The sequence below is a fragment of the Poeciliopsis prolifica genome, unplaced genomic scaffold (assembly GCF_027474105.1).
Source record: "Poeciliopsis prolifica strain line A6 unplaced genomic scaffold, Auburn_PproV2 SCAFFOLD083, whole genome shotgun sequence".
In the NCBI taxonomy this organism is placed as follows: Eukaryota; Metazoa; Chordata; class Actinopteri; order Cyprinodontiformes; family Poeciliidae; genus Poeciliopsis; species Poeciliopsis prolifica.
Genome location: NW_026562458.1, coordinates 1166113 through 1185000, shown reverse-complemented (window position 1 = coordinate 1185000; position 18888 = coordinate 1166113). Strand labels below are relative to the sequence as shown.

General features: G+C 41.9%; 3 protein-coding genes across 5 annotated transcripts; 1 reads left to right on the top strand and 2 right to left on the bottom strand.

The window, feature by feature from the left end:
• Positions 1-893: 893 nt before the first annotated feature.
• Positions 894-5683, bottom strand: rnf180b (ring finger protein 180b). Of its 3 annotated transcripts, none has more exons than XM_055022224.1 (9): positions 5566-5683; positions 4988-5108; positions 4737-4819; positions 4112-4198; positions 3379-3885; positions 2684-2839; positions 2251-2470; positions 2015-2140; positions 894-1211 (listed from the first exon to the last, which is right to left on the bottom strand). In XM_055022224.1, the coding sequence occupies exons 3-9, from the start codon at positions 4803-4805 to the stop codon at positions 1036-1038; spliced, it is 1341 nt and encodes a 446-aa protein (XP_054878199.1). In that variant the 5' UTR covers positions 4806-4819; positions 4988-5108; positions 5566-5683; the 3' UTR covers positions 894-1035. The 3 variants fall into 3 exon arrangements, with proteins under 3 accessions (XP_054878199.1, XP_054878198.1, XP_054878200.1); XM_055022223.1 differs by having other exon boundaries at positions 4737-4816; XM_055022225.1 differs by having other exon boundaries at positions 1060-1211; positions 2022-2140; positions 4737-4816.
• Positions 5684-6748: 1065 nt separating this feature from the next.
• Positions 6749-8204, top strand: htr1ab (5-hydroxytryptamine (serotonin) receptor 1A b). The gene has a single exon (XM_055022289.1). It carries the CDS (start codon positions 6832-6834, stop codon positions 8086-8088), a length of 1257 nt encoding a protein of 418 aa, XP_054878264.1. The 5' UTR covers positions 6749-6831; the 3' UTR covers positions 8089-8204.
• Positions 8205-14566: 6362 nt separating this feature from the next.
• Positions 14567-16701, bottom strand: LOC129353091 (cyclin-K). Its single transcript, XM_055022290.1, has 3 exons — positions 16527-16701; positions 15508-15823; positions 14567-15161 (listed from the first exon to the last, which is right to left on the bottom strand). The coding sequence occupies exons 2-3, from the start codon at positions 15753-15755 to the stop codon at positions 14765-14767; spliced, it is 645 nt and encodes a 214-aa protein (XP_054878265.1). The 5' UTR covers positions 15756-15823; positions 16527-16701; the 3' UTR covers positions 14567-14764.
• Positions 16702-18888: the final 2187 nt, after the last annotated feature.

Below are 18888 nucleotides of genomic sequence, written 5' to 3'. Positions count from 1 at the left end.
GCTCGCTGGGCCTCCCTTCCCCGGCTGTAAGCGCTGGTTTCCCGGGGAAACAGGAGCTGGAGTCCGGCCGATGGGAGCCGCAGCAGCCGCGTCCGCATCCCAGCCGAGATGGAGTCACCTTCAGCCGCCTGTGAAGGCCGACAGGAGGGGGCGCTGCTGGGCTTCCGCCCTGCCTCACTGTGCAGGAGCAACAGCAAAACCAGTCGTCACCAGATTAACTGTTTGAGGACGAGAGGAAAAACCCACCGGGTTTAACCGCATCAAACTGGGTTCATTTAAATGATGACGGGTTTAGTTTCAGACTGCAGCCCGTCAATAATACAATAAGAGACAAAATGAGTTTGTCTTATTTTCACCAAGTAATTAATTCATTCTTCAGTTTCAAACTAAATATCTAATTAGCAAGCCAAATATTTAGTTACCAGTAATATATATTCAAACTAAATATTTCATTTAAAGTTGATTTTTTTAGTTAAATGTTTAGTCTAAACTCTTAACAGGTTAAACATTTAAATACATTTAAATATTCAGCTTTTTAGGTAGAAAGTAAATTAAGTTTTAAGCCACATATTTAGTTAGCAAGGTAAATATTTAGTCTACCAACTAAATTTAGACTTCAAACCAACTCAACCCTTTGAGCAGCCTGTTCCCCTCCTGGCCTGTGGGGGCGCTGCACCAAGAACCACTGAAGGAAACGACACTGAGGCAACTTCCTTCTTCATGAAACCTAAATAAAAATGGAGTAGTGTAAGATTTTTTCTCTTTGGTAAAACGACGCAGCGTTTCTCCTGCTAGCGCTAAGCTAACGTGTCTGTTGTGGTTGGATTTATTGTCTGAGTCATGGTCAGGAACAATGACTCAGCATAACAAAAGGCTCAGAAACCATCGACACCTTTAACGTCTCAGTCCTTGAAAAGTCAAGAAATTTATTTGGCAAGCAGTTGGAACCGTTTTGTTCAGCAGGTTTCTGAGGTTCTGCAGGATTTAAAGAGTCTCTGAAGTTCATCGGATTAAAACGAGACCATGTGCAGAAACTCATGAGAATAATGTGAAGAAGAAGCCGGCGAGGTAGAGGAGCAGCGCGAAGGACACGATGAAGAGGATGATGAGCGTGGCAAAGGGCAGCTGAGGAAGGCCCGGCACGCCCGGGTCAAAGGGTCGTGGAGTTAGACGCCAGCGTCGCCACGCGGCCTCCGCGCTTCGCCCATGACCTGGAGCACAACAGAGCAGAGGTCAGAGGTCACCACACATCCCAGAATACGAGAACTACAAAAACAGAGTTTTTATTCAAATGATTAATATTTTAGTTGCTCTAAATACTAACACTCAGTTTATGACTCTTTTCTATTCAGCTGTATCATTATAACCAGATACAGAAAATATTTTAAAACTAAAATGATGGTTTTACCTGCGCAGAAATAAACTAAACACACAAATAATCACTGTCTCATAATCATGTTATTGTAAGCAGTAAAGATAAATACTTTTAATGTGGGGCGTCTTCAGGGAAGACAGGTGTGAAGTGTAATGATGCACCTGAGCCACCAGGGGCAGCTAATCCTCATGTATTGAGTTTAAATGGAGGCCATTTTGTTTCACCTCACAGGCCTGGTGTTTGATGGCGTTAATATTTATGTTTTGGACAAATCAGAGTCAGAATGTTTGAAAATATCAGAATTTAGACATTTTGTGTTTTTCTTGTGTTGTTTGCAGATGATCTGATAAAATCTCCTCACTTGGCCAGAAGAAGAGATTCTGACTCCTGTGGCTTTAATTTTATATTTTCCCCACAAATTGATCCAACATGGGGCCCAGTCATTCAGAGCCAATTTATTGGAAAAATACACATTTTTATGGGAACAGAAAAAACTAAAATAAGTTACTGATTATTGACCCAGTCAAGGCTCAGTGGGTTTTTAAGCATCTGGACTCAAATAAAAATACAAAAAGATGCTAAATATAATTTTTACATGGTAGCTTCCCTTTAAAAGTGTAAAAGTGAAAATGTCCTGACAGCATACGAAGCGTGTTTGCTCCCGGGAGCTGGGCAGCGGCCAGCGAGCGCTCAGCGAGTTCTGGAAGTTCTGCCTGCGTGTGGCCCAGACCTTGGGGAACAGAGTCCTGGCCCGGTGGTCCAGCTCTGAGGGAGGAAGAGGAGCAGAGTCAGACACCGGAGCGGATTCGGACTCCGGAGCGGAGTCAGACGCCGGAGCGGATTGATCTCAGGTCGTGACCCGGGAGCAGGCCGACCTCTGTGGAAGCCGGTGTTGCAGATGAGGCGGCGGCAGAGCGGGCACGGCGTGTGGGCGGCGCGGTTCCGGGCCAGGCGCCGGAGACACGGCTCACAGAACACGTGAGCGCAGGGCAGGCAGCTGCGAGGCCGGAAGAACACGTCCAGACACACAGCGCAGGTCAGACCGTCCCGGTCCGCGTCCTCACAGGCCGGAGGACAGGCTGGGGACGACTGGGCCTGAGGTCAGAGGTCACACAGAGGAGGAGGGTAGAAACTGACTCCAAACTTTCTTTACTCATCAATTCTCTACATTCATCTCAGCAAATCAGATTAAAACGAACATTAAATTATAAACATTAATCAGAAGTTAAACAGTTTTTATTATTTCTGAATTAAAACAGATTTTTATTGGTCTGGTGAAATATTATAATCCAGTCTGTTCTTCCTCACCGGCTCGTCCTCCTCTTCCTCCTGCAGCTGACTCTGCAGCCATCTCTCTCTCCTCCTCTGCTTCCTCCTCCGACTCTTCAGTCGGTTCTGGTCCGTTTTGCTCAGTCTGGTCCGGGCCAAGGAGCTCAGAACCCCGGGGCCCTGAGCGGACGACACCTGGCCAGGAGAAAACCAGAACCGGATCAGAACCAGCAGCTCAACCAAAGTCTCCCCTGGTTTTGGTTCTGACCCGTTTAGTTTGTTCCTGGTTTCATTTTGTAAAGAAAATCGAGGAACCTGCGTCTCTGTGTTGCTTCCTGCTTATGAAACAACACAGAAAATCCACTGACACAGAAATTTCTGAGCTCCAAAAGTAAAAAAATCTCAGAAATTTACTAGAAAAAACTTGGACATTTCTGAGTTTTAAGAGTCGAACGTTTCAGAAATTTGGTGAACTGGTGAAACTTTCAGTAAAACACTTTGAATTGTAATTTCTGGAGTTGAATCCTGAGTTATTCTTCTGTTTATTTTCTTTATGCTGTTTTTAACTTTGCAGCTTCGTCTCCAGGTTTCAGTTTGGCAACAGATTCTACTGGAAAGTAAAACAATAATGGTTTTTCCGTCCTGCGTTGTGAATTTTCCAGATGTAAATAAAAACATTTGACGTTAAAACGTTTCCTGTCTGACTCCTGATCCAGTCAGAAAGGTAAACGTACCACTTCCTCCTGCTGCTCTGCTTCTCCCTCAGAGGTGAAACAAACTTCATCTGATTTCTGCGGCGCTGCAGATGGCGATCCTAACGATGCTAACGATGCTAATCCTGCTGGAGCGCCAGACTCCCAGGGGACGGCGTCGCTCCAAACCTCATGATCCGCTTCAGCCTTAAGTTCTGTTGTTCTCCGGACAGACGGGTCCAGCTGCGGCGCGTCCATGTCTCCGGCGGCACCGTGCTGTGGGGTCCCGCCGGCACAGACCGGGTCCGGAGCACAGACCGGGTCCGGAGCACAGACCGGCTCCTCCTGCTGGGCCTGCGCCGACCCGCGGCCCGGCCTGTGCGGCGGGACGATGAGGAGGCGGGGCTTCTGGTCCAGATCCACGCGGCTGCGGCTGAAGTGGACGGTGGCGTCGCGGCCGCAGGGGCAGCGGTACCGGTTCAGGAAGCTGAAGCCGCCCAGCCGAGCCCCACAGTGGAAGCAGTTCAGCTTCCCGGACGTCCAGATGGCCTGAGGACGAGACGGCAGGTTCTGGAAAACTCTAGAAACGGTTCTGATCACAGCTGGCCTGAAGCAACACAAAACTCATGTTTCTGCCTCAGGACCTGGACGACCGTCTGAACCACACGGGCAGGTTTGGGTCACTTCAGGCTGCAGTGACCCAAACCAAAGAGGAAAAGAACCAGAAATCACATTAAATTATGATAAAAACAAACAGGAAGAGGAGAAAACCGACCTGCTGAACCGAGGTCCAGATCCACTCTGGTAGATGATCAACATCCATGTGCCAAATGCAGCAGGTGGCCGGAGAGGAGTCTGCTGCCTGGAGACACAAACTGGACCTCAGAGAGACACAAACTTAGGACCAGTTTGTGACCTCAGAGAGACACAAACTGGAACAACTCAAATAAATTTACACTGGGATGAGGTGGTTTTATAAATGTATTTTGTAAAGCTGTACTGAAACATGAGTCACACGATCAACAGCCGGGTGTTACTACTGGAAGAAACCACAAAGAAGACAACAACAGGAAGTGGTTTTAAAAATTCAAAGGAGATGGATGGATAAAAATGATGGATGGATTCATTCTAAAAATCAAAACTTGTTTCCCAGAGTTCACAGGAAGTGGCCAAAATCCTCTTCCTGCAGTGACTCACCACACTAGCAATGCTACATTAAGAAATAATGTAGCATTGTTCCTTAATGCTACATAATGAAGTTCAGACTTTTAACCTCCAGTAATAAAAGTCTGACCTGGAGGAAAACACAGAGACGCTGAATGTCTGACGCTGAGTCCTCACAATGTTCGGTGTCCAAATCAAACCAGTTTGATTACATTTAAATAAAACTCATTACTGACCGTCACCAAACAGCTGGCGTCTCCGACGGCCCTGCGGCAGCGCCGACAGCGGAGCTTCTTTCCATTCATCTTCAACCCATCTGCTGGTCGGGAGGGACGAAAACACAAAGCAAACATGTCAAAGGTCAATGGATTACTAAAAACATCATCAAAATGATATTTTAGTCACTAATTCTGTTCAAAAAGTGACACATTTTCATTGGCTCTGCCTTATAGCGACACTTTTTTCTTCCACTAAACATTCCACTCACCTCCCAGAATGAGCTGTAGGGCGTTGCCATGGAGACGGATGTGTGGGGTTTGTTAACCACGTGACCGGATCCCAGAATCACCAACAGTCGGCCTTCCCATCACATGGATTTAGGACTGAAACTGATCATAAAAAGCATCAAGAGTCAGATAAAAATGGAGGAAAACTTCCAGAAAGCTTCCGAACTGTTGATATAAACCCACTTAGAGGGTTTTCAGCGAACTATCAGCTTCTTTAAATCTGGAAATATGAGAAATAATTTAATAATTTCAGACTTTATCACAGCTGGGCTGGTTGAAAAAACACCTTTCACCTGCCCAAAACCAACCACTGTGACAGAGTTTAATACGTGCAGTTCATCATTAACGCTTCTTTGTACTAATATCACAGCTTAGCTGTTATTGTCCCTCTAAATGTTTTGCTAATAGCCTGAAAACAAACCGTTTAAACAGTTAGCTTCCTGCTAACTCCGCTAAAGTTAACGTCATAAAGTTTCCCTGACGGATCTGAATCCGCAGACATAAAACTTTCAACGTGTGGGTGTTATGTTTTATAACCAGTTTGCACAGTTAGGCTTACCGCGGACAACTTTTAAATGTTTAAACGGCCGAGGCGACGAAGTGCTGAGGGTTTAAATCCGTTTGACAACAGGAGAAGAGAGGACGTACGGGACGGCCGGTGGGCCAAAAATGACGAGATCGCTCACCGTCCCAAAGCCAGTAAAGACGAAGCTTCCGCTTTTCTGTCATGATTAAAGGTACATTTAATCTAAAGAATGTTATAAAGCTTAAAAAAAACAAAAATAAAAACATTATAGCAGTGTCCCCCTGCTGGTTCATTTATGTAACTGCAGTTAAAAAATTGGTAGCATCGCAAAAATCAACTTGTTTTGACAAAAAAGTGTTGAAAATGTAATAATTTACTTATTCCGAGTCTGTCATTGTAATAAAATTCAGTTGAGATATTTTTTTATTTAGCTCAAAGGGAAACAAATAATATAATATAATCCAAGTATCTTTAGAATCGATTATTATCGTTATTAGTATCATAACGATAATAATAATTATATTTATTTTTAATATTGTTAATACTATTGTTATGATATAATATTATTAAAGTAATGATAATGATATTAATAATAATAGTAACAATAATGATTAATATTAAACATTAATAATATAAAACTATATTTTCATTTAAACTATGATGACATCGTCATGTTTCTCTGTTTTCTACTAATTTAGGTTTTATATTGTTTGAGGTTAAATCATTCAGAACTTTAGCTTAATATGACATATTAGATAATAATTTATTATGTAATGATAATATAAAATTGTAATGAAATATCAGTAATAATATTAATTATTATCATTATTATAATACTTCTTTTAATTTTGTAATTAATTTAGAAATCTTTTCACAGTGTATAAATCATCAATCCATTTTCAGACCTTGTGTGTTTTATGGTCACCATACCAACATTAGGTGGCGCTCTAAGCGCCTCGGGTCCGTTTGGTCACTTGGTTCTGAAAAACTGCAATAAAACAAAAACTGTGGGATAAAAACTAAACCAGAGATGAAACCTGGAAGTAAATCAAATGTCCAGTTTCCAGTTTAACAGCTGAAACATTAAGAGGAAGCGGAATGGACCAGAACCAGAACCGGGCCATGACGCGTTTTCCATCACAGGTATAAATACCTGCATCATTCTCCGTCAGCAGCCGCGACCCGCTCTGCGCTCCTCCCGCAGTCAGTCCGCTATGTGCGCTGATCGGCTGCGCACCGGGCTCCGCTAACCGCTCTGTCCGCACCGCGCCGCGCCGCGCCGCGCCGCGCCGCGCCAACATGGACGGCACCAACAACACCACAGCCTGGCTCGACTTCCCCAACTCCACCGAACCTGCTGCCGCCGCGGGCGCGGAGGTCAGGCTGAGCTCCCAGCTGCTCACCTCGGTCCTGCTCGGCGCGCTCATCCTGTGCGCAGCCTTCGGGAACGGCTGCGTGGTGGCGGCCATCGCGCTGGAGCGCTCCCTGCAGAACGTGGCCAACTACCTGATCGGCTCCCTGGCCGTCACCGACCTGATGGTGTCGGTGCTGGTGCTGCCCATGGCGGCGCTCTACCAGGTTCTGGACCGCTGGACGCTCGGCCCGGTGCCGTGCGACATCTTCATCTCCCTGGACATGGTGTGCTGCACCTCATCCATCCTGCACCTGTGCGCCATCGCTCTGGACCGCTACTGGGCCATCACCGAGCCCATCGACTACATGAAGAAGCGGACGCCGAGGCGAGCCGCGGTTCTGATCAGCGTCACCTGGATAGTCGGGTTCTCCATCTCGGTGCCGCCGATGCTGGTGATGCGCTCCCAGCCGAGCGGCGACGCGGAGGACCAACATAGCCAGATGGAGTGCAAGATCCGGCAGGACCCGTGGTACACGATATACTCCACGTTCGGCGCGTTTTACATCCCGCTGACGCTGATGCTGGTTCTGTACGGGCGGATTTTCAAAGCGGCGCGGTTCCGGATCAGGAGGACTGTGCGTAAAACCGAGAAGAAGAAAGTGTCCGACTCGTGCCTGGCGCTGTCGCCGGCGCTCTTCCACAAGAAGCCGCAGGGTGACGCGCAGCAGGGCAAGAGCTGGAAGCGCAGCGTGGAGCCGCGGCCGCCGCTTCCGCCGAGCGTCAACGGCGCGGTGAAGCACGCCGACGACGGCGAGTCTCTGGAGATCATCGAGGTGCACAGCAGCTCCAAGGGCCACCTGCCGCTGCCCAACACCCCGAGCTCCGCGCCGCTGTTCGAGAGCCGCCACGAAAAGGCGACGGAGGCCAAGCGGAAGATCGCGCTGGCGCGGGAGCGGAAGACGGTGAAGACGCTGGGCATCATCATGGGCACCTTCATCCTCTGCTGGCTGCCCTTCTTCATCGTGGCGCTGGTGATGCCGTTCTGCCGGGAGGCGTGCTACATGCCCGGCTGGCTGGAGGCCGTCATCAACTGGCTGGGATACTCCAACTCCCTGCTCAACCCCATCATCTACGCTTACTTCAACAAAGACTTCCAGAGCGCCTTCAAGAAAATCATCAAGTGTCATTTCTGCAAACCCTGAAGAATCAGAACCGAACCGGAACAGAAACTCGTGTCGATAATCATCGTTAAATATATCAGACTGTCTGTAGACTCAGCATAGATGAAGCTGTGATCGAGGCTCATGTTCGTGTTCATGTAAAGTCCAATAAAAAGTTACTTTTTTTATAAACTCTCAACTTTTAGGCTGATTTTTATGGGGCAATATTAGTGCCATAAGTCAGAGCACAGATTTTCACAGTAGAATTTCTAACCTTCAAACACTTAAATTCTCAGTTTGAAAGCAGGAACAAATATTAATAACATAAACATTTTTTCACTTGATAATTTACAAACTGGATGTTTTTCTTATAAAACACAAAAAATTCAAAGTTTCGGCTCAAATGATTTAAACTTACACTTCAGAATTTGCTTAATCAGAATTATAGTTTGCTTAGTTTATTGTTGAGCAGTGAAAAAATCTGCTAACTAAACTAGAAACAACCACACAACAACCTGCAGGAGGCGGGGCTTAGTGCTGTCAATCAAACCTGGCAGCAATTTGAAAAATATATAACATTCAATTAAAAATGATTGTTAGCTTTTCACATCTATGGTGTTCATAAAGTTTCTATGATGACAGTTTCCAGGCTAAGCTAGGTTAGCAATAGCGCTAACGCTAAAATGAGGCTGTTAAGCCTTACTTGCCACATTATTAGACTAGATTTAATATATTTCAGTAATAATTTCTCTATTAATAATGAAAGAGTTTCTTAAAGAGACAGAGGCCCATCAAATCACGAAGTAACATTTCTTTTAATTAACATCTGATACATATATACAGCATTTTTAAGATAAAGGCGACATAGTTACTTGATTATAAAATCTAGAGTTGGAGAGTAACTAGTTCAATTTACTTGAGTAATGTTTTTCTAAAAATAATTTTACTTTATTGTACTTTGAGTATTTTTATTATGAAGTATTTCTCCTCTTACTCAAGTAAAACTTCTGGATTTTCTGCCCACTGAATGAAAACAAACCAAAAATCCACCAGACTGAGAGAAACAGCCGCTAAAGTTTCATCAGTTTATTATTGAAAGAAACTGATTTGGAAAAATGTTATTTTTGTTATGAATAATTTTCATTTGATCTTTAAAAGACCAACATTTCCACATTTAGGTCCGTCTGATGATGTAATTTTGAATTATTAAATGATTGATAATTTGACTCAGTATTTCAGTAACTTTCTACCAAATCCTTCTTTACTCTCCAGTCATTTCTCGAACAGCTGCTTTTGCTCCTACCTGATATTTTGGAAACTCTGCCTCCTCTACATGTGAATCAGAGGAAACTGGTTACAATCTGTCACAGACAGACAGACTGCTGGTTCTTGACCGTCCCAGTTTCGTCTCTCCAGTGTGACTCTAACACTCAGACTGTGAGGCGTTAAAGGGACGGTCGGGCCGCCTGCTGCCGTTTACGAGCCACGGTAGAAAGGTCAAAGTGGACCAGGTTCTGCCCGGCCCGCCCGCCTCGTAACGCCGTCTTAAAAAAGCGGCTGGCGCATGAAGGATGGAGAGGCGGTCGCCATGGAGACGCACGAGCGACGCAAACTCCGGGGGCCGAGGAGCAATTACCTGATCAAAGGCCCGGTGAGGCGCATGGAGGTGAGAGAGCAGCTGGCGCACAACACGCAGGTGGACTTCCTCATTGTGTCCAACAAACCAGGCTTGTTTCTACTGTAGTCCAACAACTGGAAACTAATATAGACAACAGAATATTGATATTTTCATCCAGATCCAGAAAGAGATTCTTTATCAGTTCTGGATTATCAGAACCGCAGGAGCTGCACAGTCAGACGGGTTCACTAAAACATCAAGTTAGGACAAAATAAATCCCCCTTTTATTATTTCCTTGAGCTGATTGAAAATGGAGACACATTTTTATCCAAATTTCACATGTAAAAAAACAATAAAACCAGAAGAAAGAGTCATAAACTGCATTTAAGCTGTTAAATGATGGGAAATGTGGTCCAGTTTTATGGAAAATATAAATTCTCTCCAATGCATTCTGGATTATTTATGCCAACAAAAGGAGCAAATTTCAGCCGCATTTAGTAGAAAAAGACGGAACAATTTCTGAGATCCAACAGTAAAACATGTAGGAGGAAAAACCAGCAAATGTTGAGACTCAACTCAGAAATCTACTAGAAAAAACAGGAATATTTCAATTTTCAACTTTTGAAACTCAGAAAAATGTTCAAAATACAAAAATGTTCAACTTTACAAGATCAAAACATTTCCTTGTTTTTTCCCTAGAAAATACACAATATTAATCTCAACATTTATGAATTTTTCTCTCCAAACTTTGACCTTAAGGATCAAAAATGTCAACGTCTTTTCTTTAAAATCTCAACATTTGTTTTTTTTTGGCGTAACCAGACGGGGGCCTGGGTTAGCGACAGGTCTGTGATTTTCTCTGCAATCTCTGGTCTGTTGCCTCCAGCTCTGCTCAACACGTCGGGCCTTTGTGTATTAATCAGCGCTGCCAGTTATTCCAACGCTGCGTTTGTTTGAATCCTGAAACGTTTTGAACACACGATGAAAACAATAACAGCTGAAGCCTCAGATTCTCGTTTTTCTCCAGCAGAATCATCATCTGATGATTAAACTGATGATCAATTCCTGTTTTGTGTTGGTTTGTTTCCCGCAGCAGGAAAACAAAACGGCACCAGGCCCGTCCAGGTCGGTTTCGGGAGCTGCCTCAGAGACTGCAGCTGAGTGCACTTGGCTGTAAATCAGCCTGCAGAGCAGAACTGGGATTAAATTTGGTCCGTATGCTGCTGAAGTGGAGCCGTGTTTACCCTGCAGGCTGCTGGTGGCGCTCTGCTGTCAGAGGAATTACAATCACAGCCAAAACATGGAGCAAAACCTTTGGGTTGCTGTTCATCGACCTGTTTTAGTTACACCAAAATAAAATAAACAGAATATTTAGTCCTGGAAGTATCAGAAACATCAACTCATAATTCACATTTGCTTTTCTGTGCATCCATCCAGTCCCAGTCAGTCAGCAGGAAAAAGCATCTAAATATGAGCCAGATGTTGATTAAAGTGATAAATAACTGACTGTAAATGTAAGAATCAGTTTAATTGTTTGTATGTGAGCTCTGCGGCGGAGCGGACCGGACCGGAGCGGACCAGAGCGCCGCTGGGACTCGGCTGAACACGGATCATGGATTCCTGGTCATGGCCGAGTGTCTGTGTGAACACATGAGGCCCCTCCACTCACTAATGAACTCATTAATTCAGACCCTCGTTAACCAGAGACTTTAGTTTGTGTCCAACTGAAACTCAACTTCACTCATTTAAAAAATAAAAATAAAAATAAAATCACTACAACCTGTGGACTCATGTAATTCAGCAAATTGTTTCAGGACTCAAATTAATTTGGACGATGCGACTGAAAAACCGTGATTCATATCAGCCAATATAGAAAATTATTGATTAATGTTTAGTTTTAAATATCTGAAATAGTGATAATAATCTTTACTGTTTTTATCCAGTTTTCTCTTCACACAGTTTTATTTTAGTAATGAGGCTCAGAGGGGAAACTTTAAACTGCTGCTGCGCAAGTCAGCTTTTTGCTAGGTAATAATGTGTTAGTAATTGCTTCACTCTGTTGAGTTTATTTATTTATGGTGTAGTATAAGGTTTTAGCTCTGCTACACTGGTAGCCAAGTAACGACATTTCGTTGTCAAGATTCACCTTGTTTTTTTTGTACAATGACAATAAAGGAAGTCTAAGTCTAAGTCTTGAGTGGCTAACGTCTTTCCTCTGCCTACATCTCCCAGAATGCTTTGCGGTTCTGTATCGGACTTCAGCGAACATTCTACATGTTGCATCATTGATCAGTTTTATCCCGATATCTATTATTGATTTATCGTCTCACTGTAGTGAACTTTGTAAAATGTGGAATAGTTTAATTTAATGCACGGAAAAAGAGAAAATAACGTTTCATTTATTTCCTGCATTTCCTGCAGACTGTCTCTGTGTTGGTGGGACTGTTAGCGTCCTGACCTTTGACCCTGCCGCAGGTGTCTTTGTTTGGGCTCAGTCACTGTAAGAGGGACATCAAACAGACGATTGTTTGTGTTGTTTTGCTGTTTGATGCGATCTGCAGCTGTTCTTCATCCCCTCTGGATCTTTGTGTCTTTCTAACATTTCATTTTGCTGAAACTGCAGTCAATAAATTGGGCCTTAATGAGCCACTCAGAATTACATTTATTATCACTTAATGTTTTCTGAGCTCCTGCTGTCAGGAAAAAGATGTTGTTTTTTTTAAAAGTGTTTTTCCTTTTCACTGAAAACATGATGCTCATCGAGCTGCAAACTAAAATGTTCTGATAGTTTTACTAGCCTGGGTTTATTTTATTCTATATTTACCAAATTAGTCATATTTTTAATGAAAGAATTAGTTTTTTCGTCAATGTAGTTTAATTAATGCAAACATCAAAACAAAACAAGACTAAAAACTAAATAACTGAAGTTTCCATATGGCTTGTTAGTTACAGTTAAAAATAAACTATAGTTTGGATTATTTACTGGTTTGTTCACATTTTGCTGGTGGCTCAGAAACTGATTTGGATGTTCTGTCAACATGCAGACGCCTGATAGGTAAATGATTCCATTTAAATTGATTTAACATGTTTACACACAATATTTCTTCTGTTTTTGTCTCTTCACTGTTTCTGCTCCTCTGGTAGAAGTTGCAGTAAAATAATAACAATATTTAGTATGAAGCTTTTAAAACAAAACTGGTTTAAAGTGACTCAGCTAACGTCGCATCTTTAGGCATTTGGACGACTTTTAAAAATTTTTCAGAACTTTCTGTGTAAGAAAGAAAGACACGGATGGTTTTTGTAAACATTAAGATATGAATGTAAATTATTTTATGTGCATGGACTTGGTGAAACACGGCAGGTTTGTGCACACGCTCACAGTTCAAACACAGGACACAGAGATGTAGTTCATATTTTATATAATCTGCTTTGGGTTCAGCTTATGGCTGAAGGAACAATAACTGTGTGAAATCTTCATAGTTTTGCAGCTTTTGGTAAATATTGTTATGGTTTTCAATTATCTGCAGCAGAGAAACAAAGGAGGAAACCATAAAACATATTATGTGCACATTTATACATCATGTTGAAACTAAAATAACTACAACACTCAATTAAATAAACTTCTTGAAAATGCAAATTTGAAAGAATATCAGTAATTATGAAGCATAAAGCAGGAGTGGCTGAGAATGCTTAACAAAATAAAAGCATGAGCCTGAGTGCTGCTAATGCTAGCAGAGCTAATTAGTCATTTAGTGCTTTAGCACTGAAAACATTTAGCATACCAAGCGCTAATTTACTTGGCCGTTTTCTGAACTTTCAGTTGATTAAAATTTGACTTTTGAAATTTTGCTTGTTGATTGTTAATATTTCTTCAAGTACTTAGAGATTTATATTCATTTTCATGTGAATCATAATGTCAAAACTAAATTGCTGCTCCAGGGTCGTTGTGTTTAGCTTTAGCATTAGCTTCAGTGTTAGCGTCAACTTCTGACTGCTTGTGGTGTTTTTGTGTTTTTTCATCTGATTTATTTTGCAAAACAAAGTTTGATAGAAAAACTGAACAAACTGACGTCTTTATGCAGGAAACACATAAAGTTCCAGAAACTCTTGCAAAACCTAAAAGTTTACTCCTCGTGTGACCAGAGAGGAACATTTCCTGTTGACGACGGATCGGTCCGTGACATTTTCCACCTGCTGTTATCTTTCAGAGCAGATTCCAGTTTTCTGAGGATTTCACTGAATTATTCAACAGCCTGTCTTATTGAATATAAACAAATATTTTTCTGACATATTTTGCCATCTGTATATATATATTTATTTTTTAAATAAAAAATGCTCTTTTTCAATCACAGAAAAAGTGTTTGCCAGAAAAACAGGATAAATCTGAGGCTGAGTAGAACAAAATAATCTGTTCCGACTCCAAACATTTGAATTTCACAGGAATAACCGAAAAACAAAACAAAATGTTTTTATCAGGTATAAAATAAAAGGATCAGGTGATTCCAACCTAAAAATCCTCTAACATTGATACGCTGTATTATTATGATGCTAAGAATAGATGAAATCCCTCCAAATTAAACTTTTGAACATTTGTTGTTTCTATGCTAACGGAAATATTTCAGCATAATTTCCCCCCATGTGAACCAAGAAACATCAAAATAATTAAAGAAACGAAACGTTTTCATGTTTGAAGGATGGAAAATCCAATCAGGATCATTAAGAAAATGTTTCAGAGCCGTAAAACTGCAACTTGTTTCTGACTATGTAAAGTCTTCAGGCACTCTGGTGGAGACTTACAAAATAAAATATGAGAATAAAGTTGAATAAAAACACAATAAAGTGAAAACAATAAAAGTGAAGCTTTACGAGAATCAACATAAAAAACAGTTTTATTCTTGTGTTATTTTGACTTTATTGTTGTAATAATGAGATTTTATTGTTCTTCAAATATTAAGACATTTTATTTTTTTTATCATTATGGCTCCTGACACTTTGTTGTAAAATTGTTTTGTTTAAACAATATAAGTTACAGTCCAACAACAAAACTGATCGTTTTTTTGCAGAAACAATTTCCTGATGAACGACCTCTGACCCGAGGGTTCAGAGGGCCGAGTGTTCGAACAGGATGACGGTGGACCTGCTGGACAGGCTGGACAGCCTGGAGGGCCGGAAGGCTCCGATCCGAGAGTAAACGTCGCCGTCCGAGCAGGCGCCCCAGGACAGGTGGGGGCTGGGCGGCGTGGCGTGGATCAGAGGCAGCGACGGCGGCCGCAGGCCAGGCGGGGGCGCTGCAGGCGGGGTCGGCGGGAGGGGCAGGGAAGGCGGCGGGACGACGGGGGTGATGGTGGTGATGGTCTGGATGGGAGCCGGTTCTGGAGGGAGAGACCCGTTCTTGGTGGGGATCTCCTGGCAGGCGGTGGGCTGCGTCAGCCTGTAGGTGGCGCTGTGGTAGAAGCTGCTGTACTCCAGGGCGTGTCCCGCCTGGGCCAGCCTGAGTCTGGAACCAGAACCCGACCAGAGACAACATCTATCAATATCAATAGAAAATACCCTGAACTGCAAAGCATTCTGGGAGATGTAGGCAGAGCAAAGACTCAAGCTAAGCTAGGTGGCTGGTAACAACTAGCTAAACCACTTTTTGATAGCCTAGCAAGAACCTGCTTAGACCTTCACTTGTTCTTCAATAAGTGAGTGAATTTTACCAAAATAAAGTTGTACAAGAACAAAGTTCAAACAATAAGAGTCTCTCAGCTTCATTCTCGTATTTATTCTTGTAATTTTGTGACTTTTTGTGATTTTATTGTTTTCTCTGATTTTGGCCCCCAGACCAGGTGAGCTCCTACCTGTGCCTGAGCTGCAGCAGCCTGTAGAGCAGCAGCAGGATCACGGCTCCAGCCAGCGTCACCAGCAGCAGCGCCACCTTCAGGTCCGGACTCCAGCAGCTCCTCCCAGCCGAGCCGCAGCTCCTCGGCGGCTCCGGGGGCCGATCCGGGGGCCGCTCCGTCCCCCTGACCGGGCCGGCGGCGACCCGGCTGGGCGGAGGAGGAGCCTGGAGGCAGGAGCTGCTGGTGACCAGCTGGCTGAGGGGCATCGCTGCCAGGGGGGATCACAGACAGGAAGTGATGTCGTTTGACTTGAACTCCATCGATTCTCACCAATCTGAAGGAGGAAGAGTTCGGTTTAGTCTGAGGTCAAAAGGTCGTGTGATTTTTATTGTTAAACCATCAAAAACTATAATAAACAATAATTTGGTTTATTAGTCACTGATCTGTGGAGCAGCTAATTCTGGTTCAAGGTAACGAGAGGAAAAAAGAAACAAAGAGAAAACAAACAACTAGAAAACAAACAACCAGAAAACAAACAACCAGAAAACAAATAACCAGAAAACAAACAACAATGTTGCCGTGACGTGAGCAACGACTGAAGCAAACCTTTAACACCAGCAGTTTTCACAAAACTTTTATTTTGGCAGTCAAATTCCAGTTAACAGGAAGTGAATTTGCATATTAGCTAAACATTTAGCTCTGAGCTAACGATTAGTCTGAAGCTAAATATTTAGCTTGTTAACTAAATATTAGTTTAGTGGAAAGATCCAAAAAAAGCAGATAAATTTAGAAGGATTTCAAACTTCTAACATTTTTCATGACTAAAATGTAAATGAAAACATAAATTGACCCTGTAACTTCATGTCATACAAGTAATTTATATATAAGTAAAAAGAAAAGCACAAGGAAAATGATTCACAACAACTGAAATGAGGCCTGACAACATTTTCTGGTTTAAGTGTCTTAAAGTGAGTCAAAAGAAACATAAATATGAAGCTAAACTCCACATTTCCTCTCATATCTCAGCAGAAACTCACCTGAACCATAAGTGGCAGCAGTTTGGGGTAAATAAATCCAAGCCGACCCGCTGAGCGGCTCTGCAGCGACGGAGAGGAAACCGGCGGGAACAGAGGAAACGGGCCACTTCCTGAACACACAACGCCGCAAACCTGATTGGAGCGCGCTTCCTGCTGCCATGGTTACAGGAAACAGGCCAAGGAAAGTCTTTTTCTTCTGGACTCAGTTTGAAGAAAACCTGAAACTGAGCAGCACAATAAGGCAGCAAAGAGAAAAACTTCAGCTTTTTCTTCTGATATCTACATTGTTTTACACTGATATAAATTCCTTGTACTTGAGTTATTTTCTTATTTTAGTAAATTTTCTGGATTTTCTAACCACTGAATGAAAAACGACGTCTGAATTAAAGTGTTTGTTAAAGTTTCATAAGTTTTTTAACAAAAGAAACTGATCAGGAAAAATTTTTATTGTTATTTTTTGCTACTTATATAAATTATTGTAATTTTTGTCCTTAAAATACCAAAAATTCTACTTAGATTTATTTTAGTGACTAATATTTGAGTAAGTTTTTACCAAATACTTTTTTCCTCTTGAGTAATTTTCCTCCTGCTAATTGACTTGGCTTTTTGGAGTCCTAAACAAATAGAAAATATGTTTCTATTTTATTTGTTTATTGCAACACAAATGTCTCAACAGCGCCACCTAGCAACATTAAGAAGCTCTCAGCGTTGATCTGACTTTACTGTAAAGGAAGGAAGTTTGTTGAAAGTTGACCAACAGGAAACTCTCAGGCATCAACGCCAAGCAGGAAGTCGGCCATCTTGGATTGAAGTTTCAATTTTGAGCAAATTTTGTCCGTTTACAGACATCTTAAGTCTTTATCATTCATTTTATTTGTTTTCCTTTGTTTATTTCTTTTGGATATTTAAAATGTCTTCCAGTTCCAGTGCAAAGGTGAATATTTTACAAAAACTAAATTTTGTTTTTGGTGTCAAGAACGACAAAGCTACCTAAAAAATAAGTAACAAATAATTTTTGGAATTTAATATTGCTATTAAATTCCGGATCAGCATCGCCCGGCTCCACTAGAAACCCAGATTTTCAGGCTCTGATCTGCAGAAACACGGATCGTCTCCCAGGTTTGTACATAACAACATGTGGAGCAGCAGCTGTTTATCAGATGGAGGAGGGCGAGAAGGCCTGCCGCTATCTGATGGAGCCGCATTCACAGGGAACCGAAAGAGGCTCAAGTCCGGCTCCATTTATCTGTCTAATAAGCTCTGATGCCGGGCCAAACCCAGGAAGGAGAAACTCTGCCTCTGATATTACAGAGACCAGGAATATTAAAAGATCTGTTATCGGCTGCCGATTCTTCTTTTCCAGGAGGAAAAGAAGAATTTTAAAACTCAAAGAAAATCCTCTGATTTAATTACTTCATTAATATAAGACCATTAATGAGAGACACAGAAATAATTTAGATCAATTCTGTTTCACAGCTGAAAAAAAAAAAATGAAATAAAATCTTATTTGATTTCATCAGCTTCTTTTTAACAGTCATAAAACTGATTAAAGTCAATTAAAATTATATTATTAGCATCAAATGGCCTTGTTCCATTTTTAATCATATATAATTAATTTATTTTTTATTATTTTAATCTGATTCCAATTAGGAAAAATAAAGATGAAGGTAATTTTTCAAACTGGTTCAAAATAAATTGACTCAATTTTAATTAGACTGAGATTATAATAATTAAATTGTTTTAATCAGAATGAATGGATGAATGGATGAATACAACCCAAACGTGTTAGCCTAGCTCTAGCATTAGAAATAACTCGTTTTTTTTTTTTTTACCAGACATAACAGAAATTCTCCAAAACAATAAAATAATGACATCAAAAGTTAGAAACTCTCTTTAGTTATTTATTTCATTACCGACTATATTAGTAATCACATAAATAATTACTAATCATGTAAATTAACTGAACATACTTTGTGAAGTTTGGTCCATTTACTCGTGTTAGCTCACTGACACATTCTTCATGTCCATGCAGCGCCCCCACAGGCGAGGAGGGGAACTGTTTAATAAATGCTTTGGTTTAAATGTAGTGAAGAACCTCAGCAGCTGAAAAGCTGGTTTTCTGCTGGCGCTGTGAAGCTATAATGTGTAGCAGTGAAGATGGGAGCCATGCTGATGCAGGTTGCCATGTTGGTGGGGCGATAAAGCACTACATGATGATAATCACAGAGCTGGAGACCATCATTATGATAATGACGCCTCAGGATGGTTCAATGAAAGCCTGATGATATTATGGAGGGCAATCTGTAAATGTCTTTCAGTTGCTCCTGATCAAACTGATTTTTTTCATCTCATTTTGTGACTA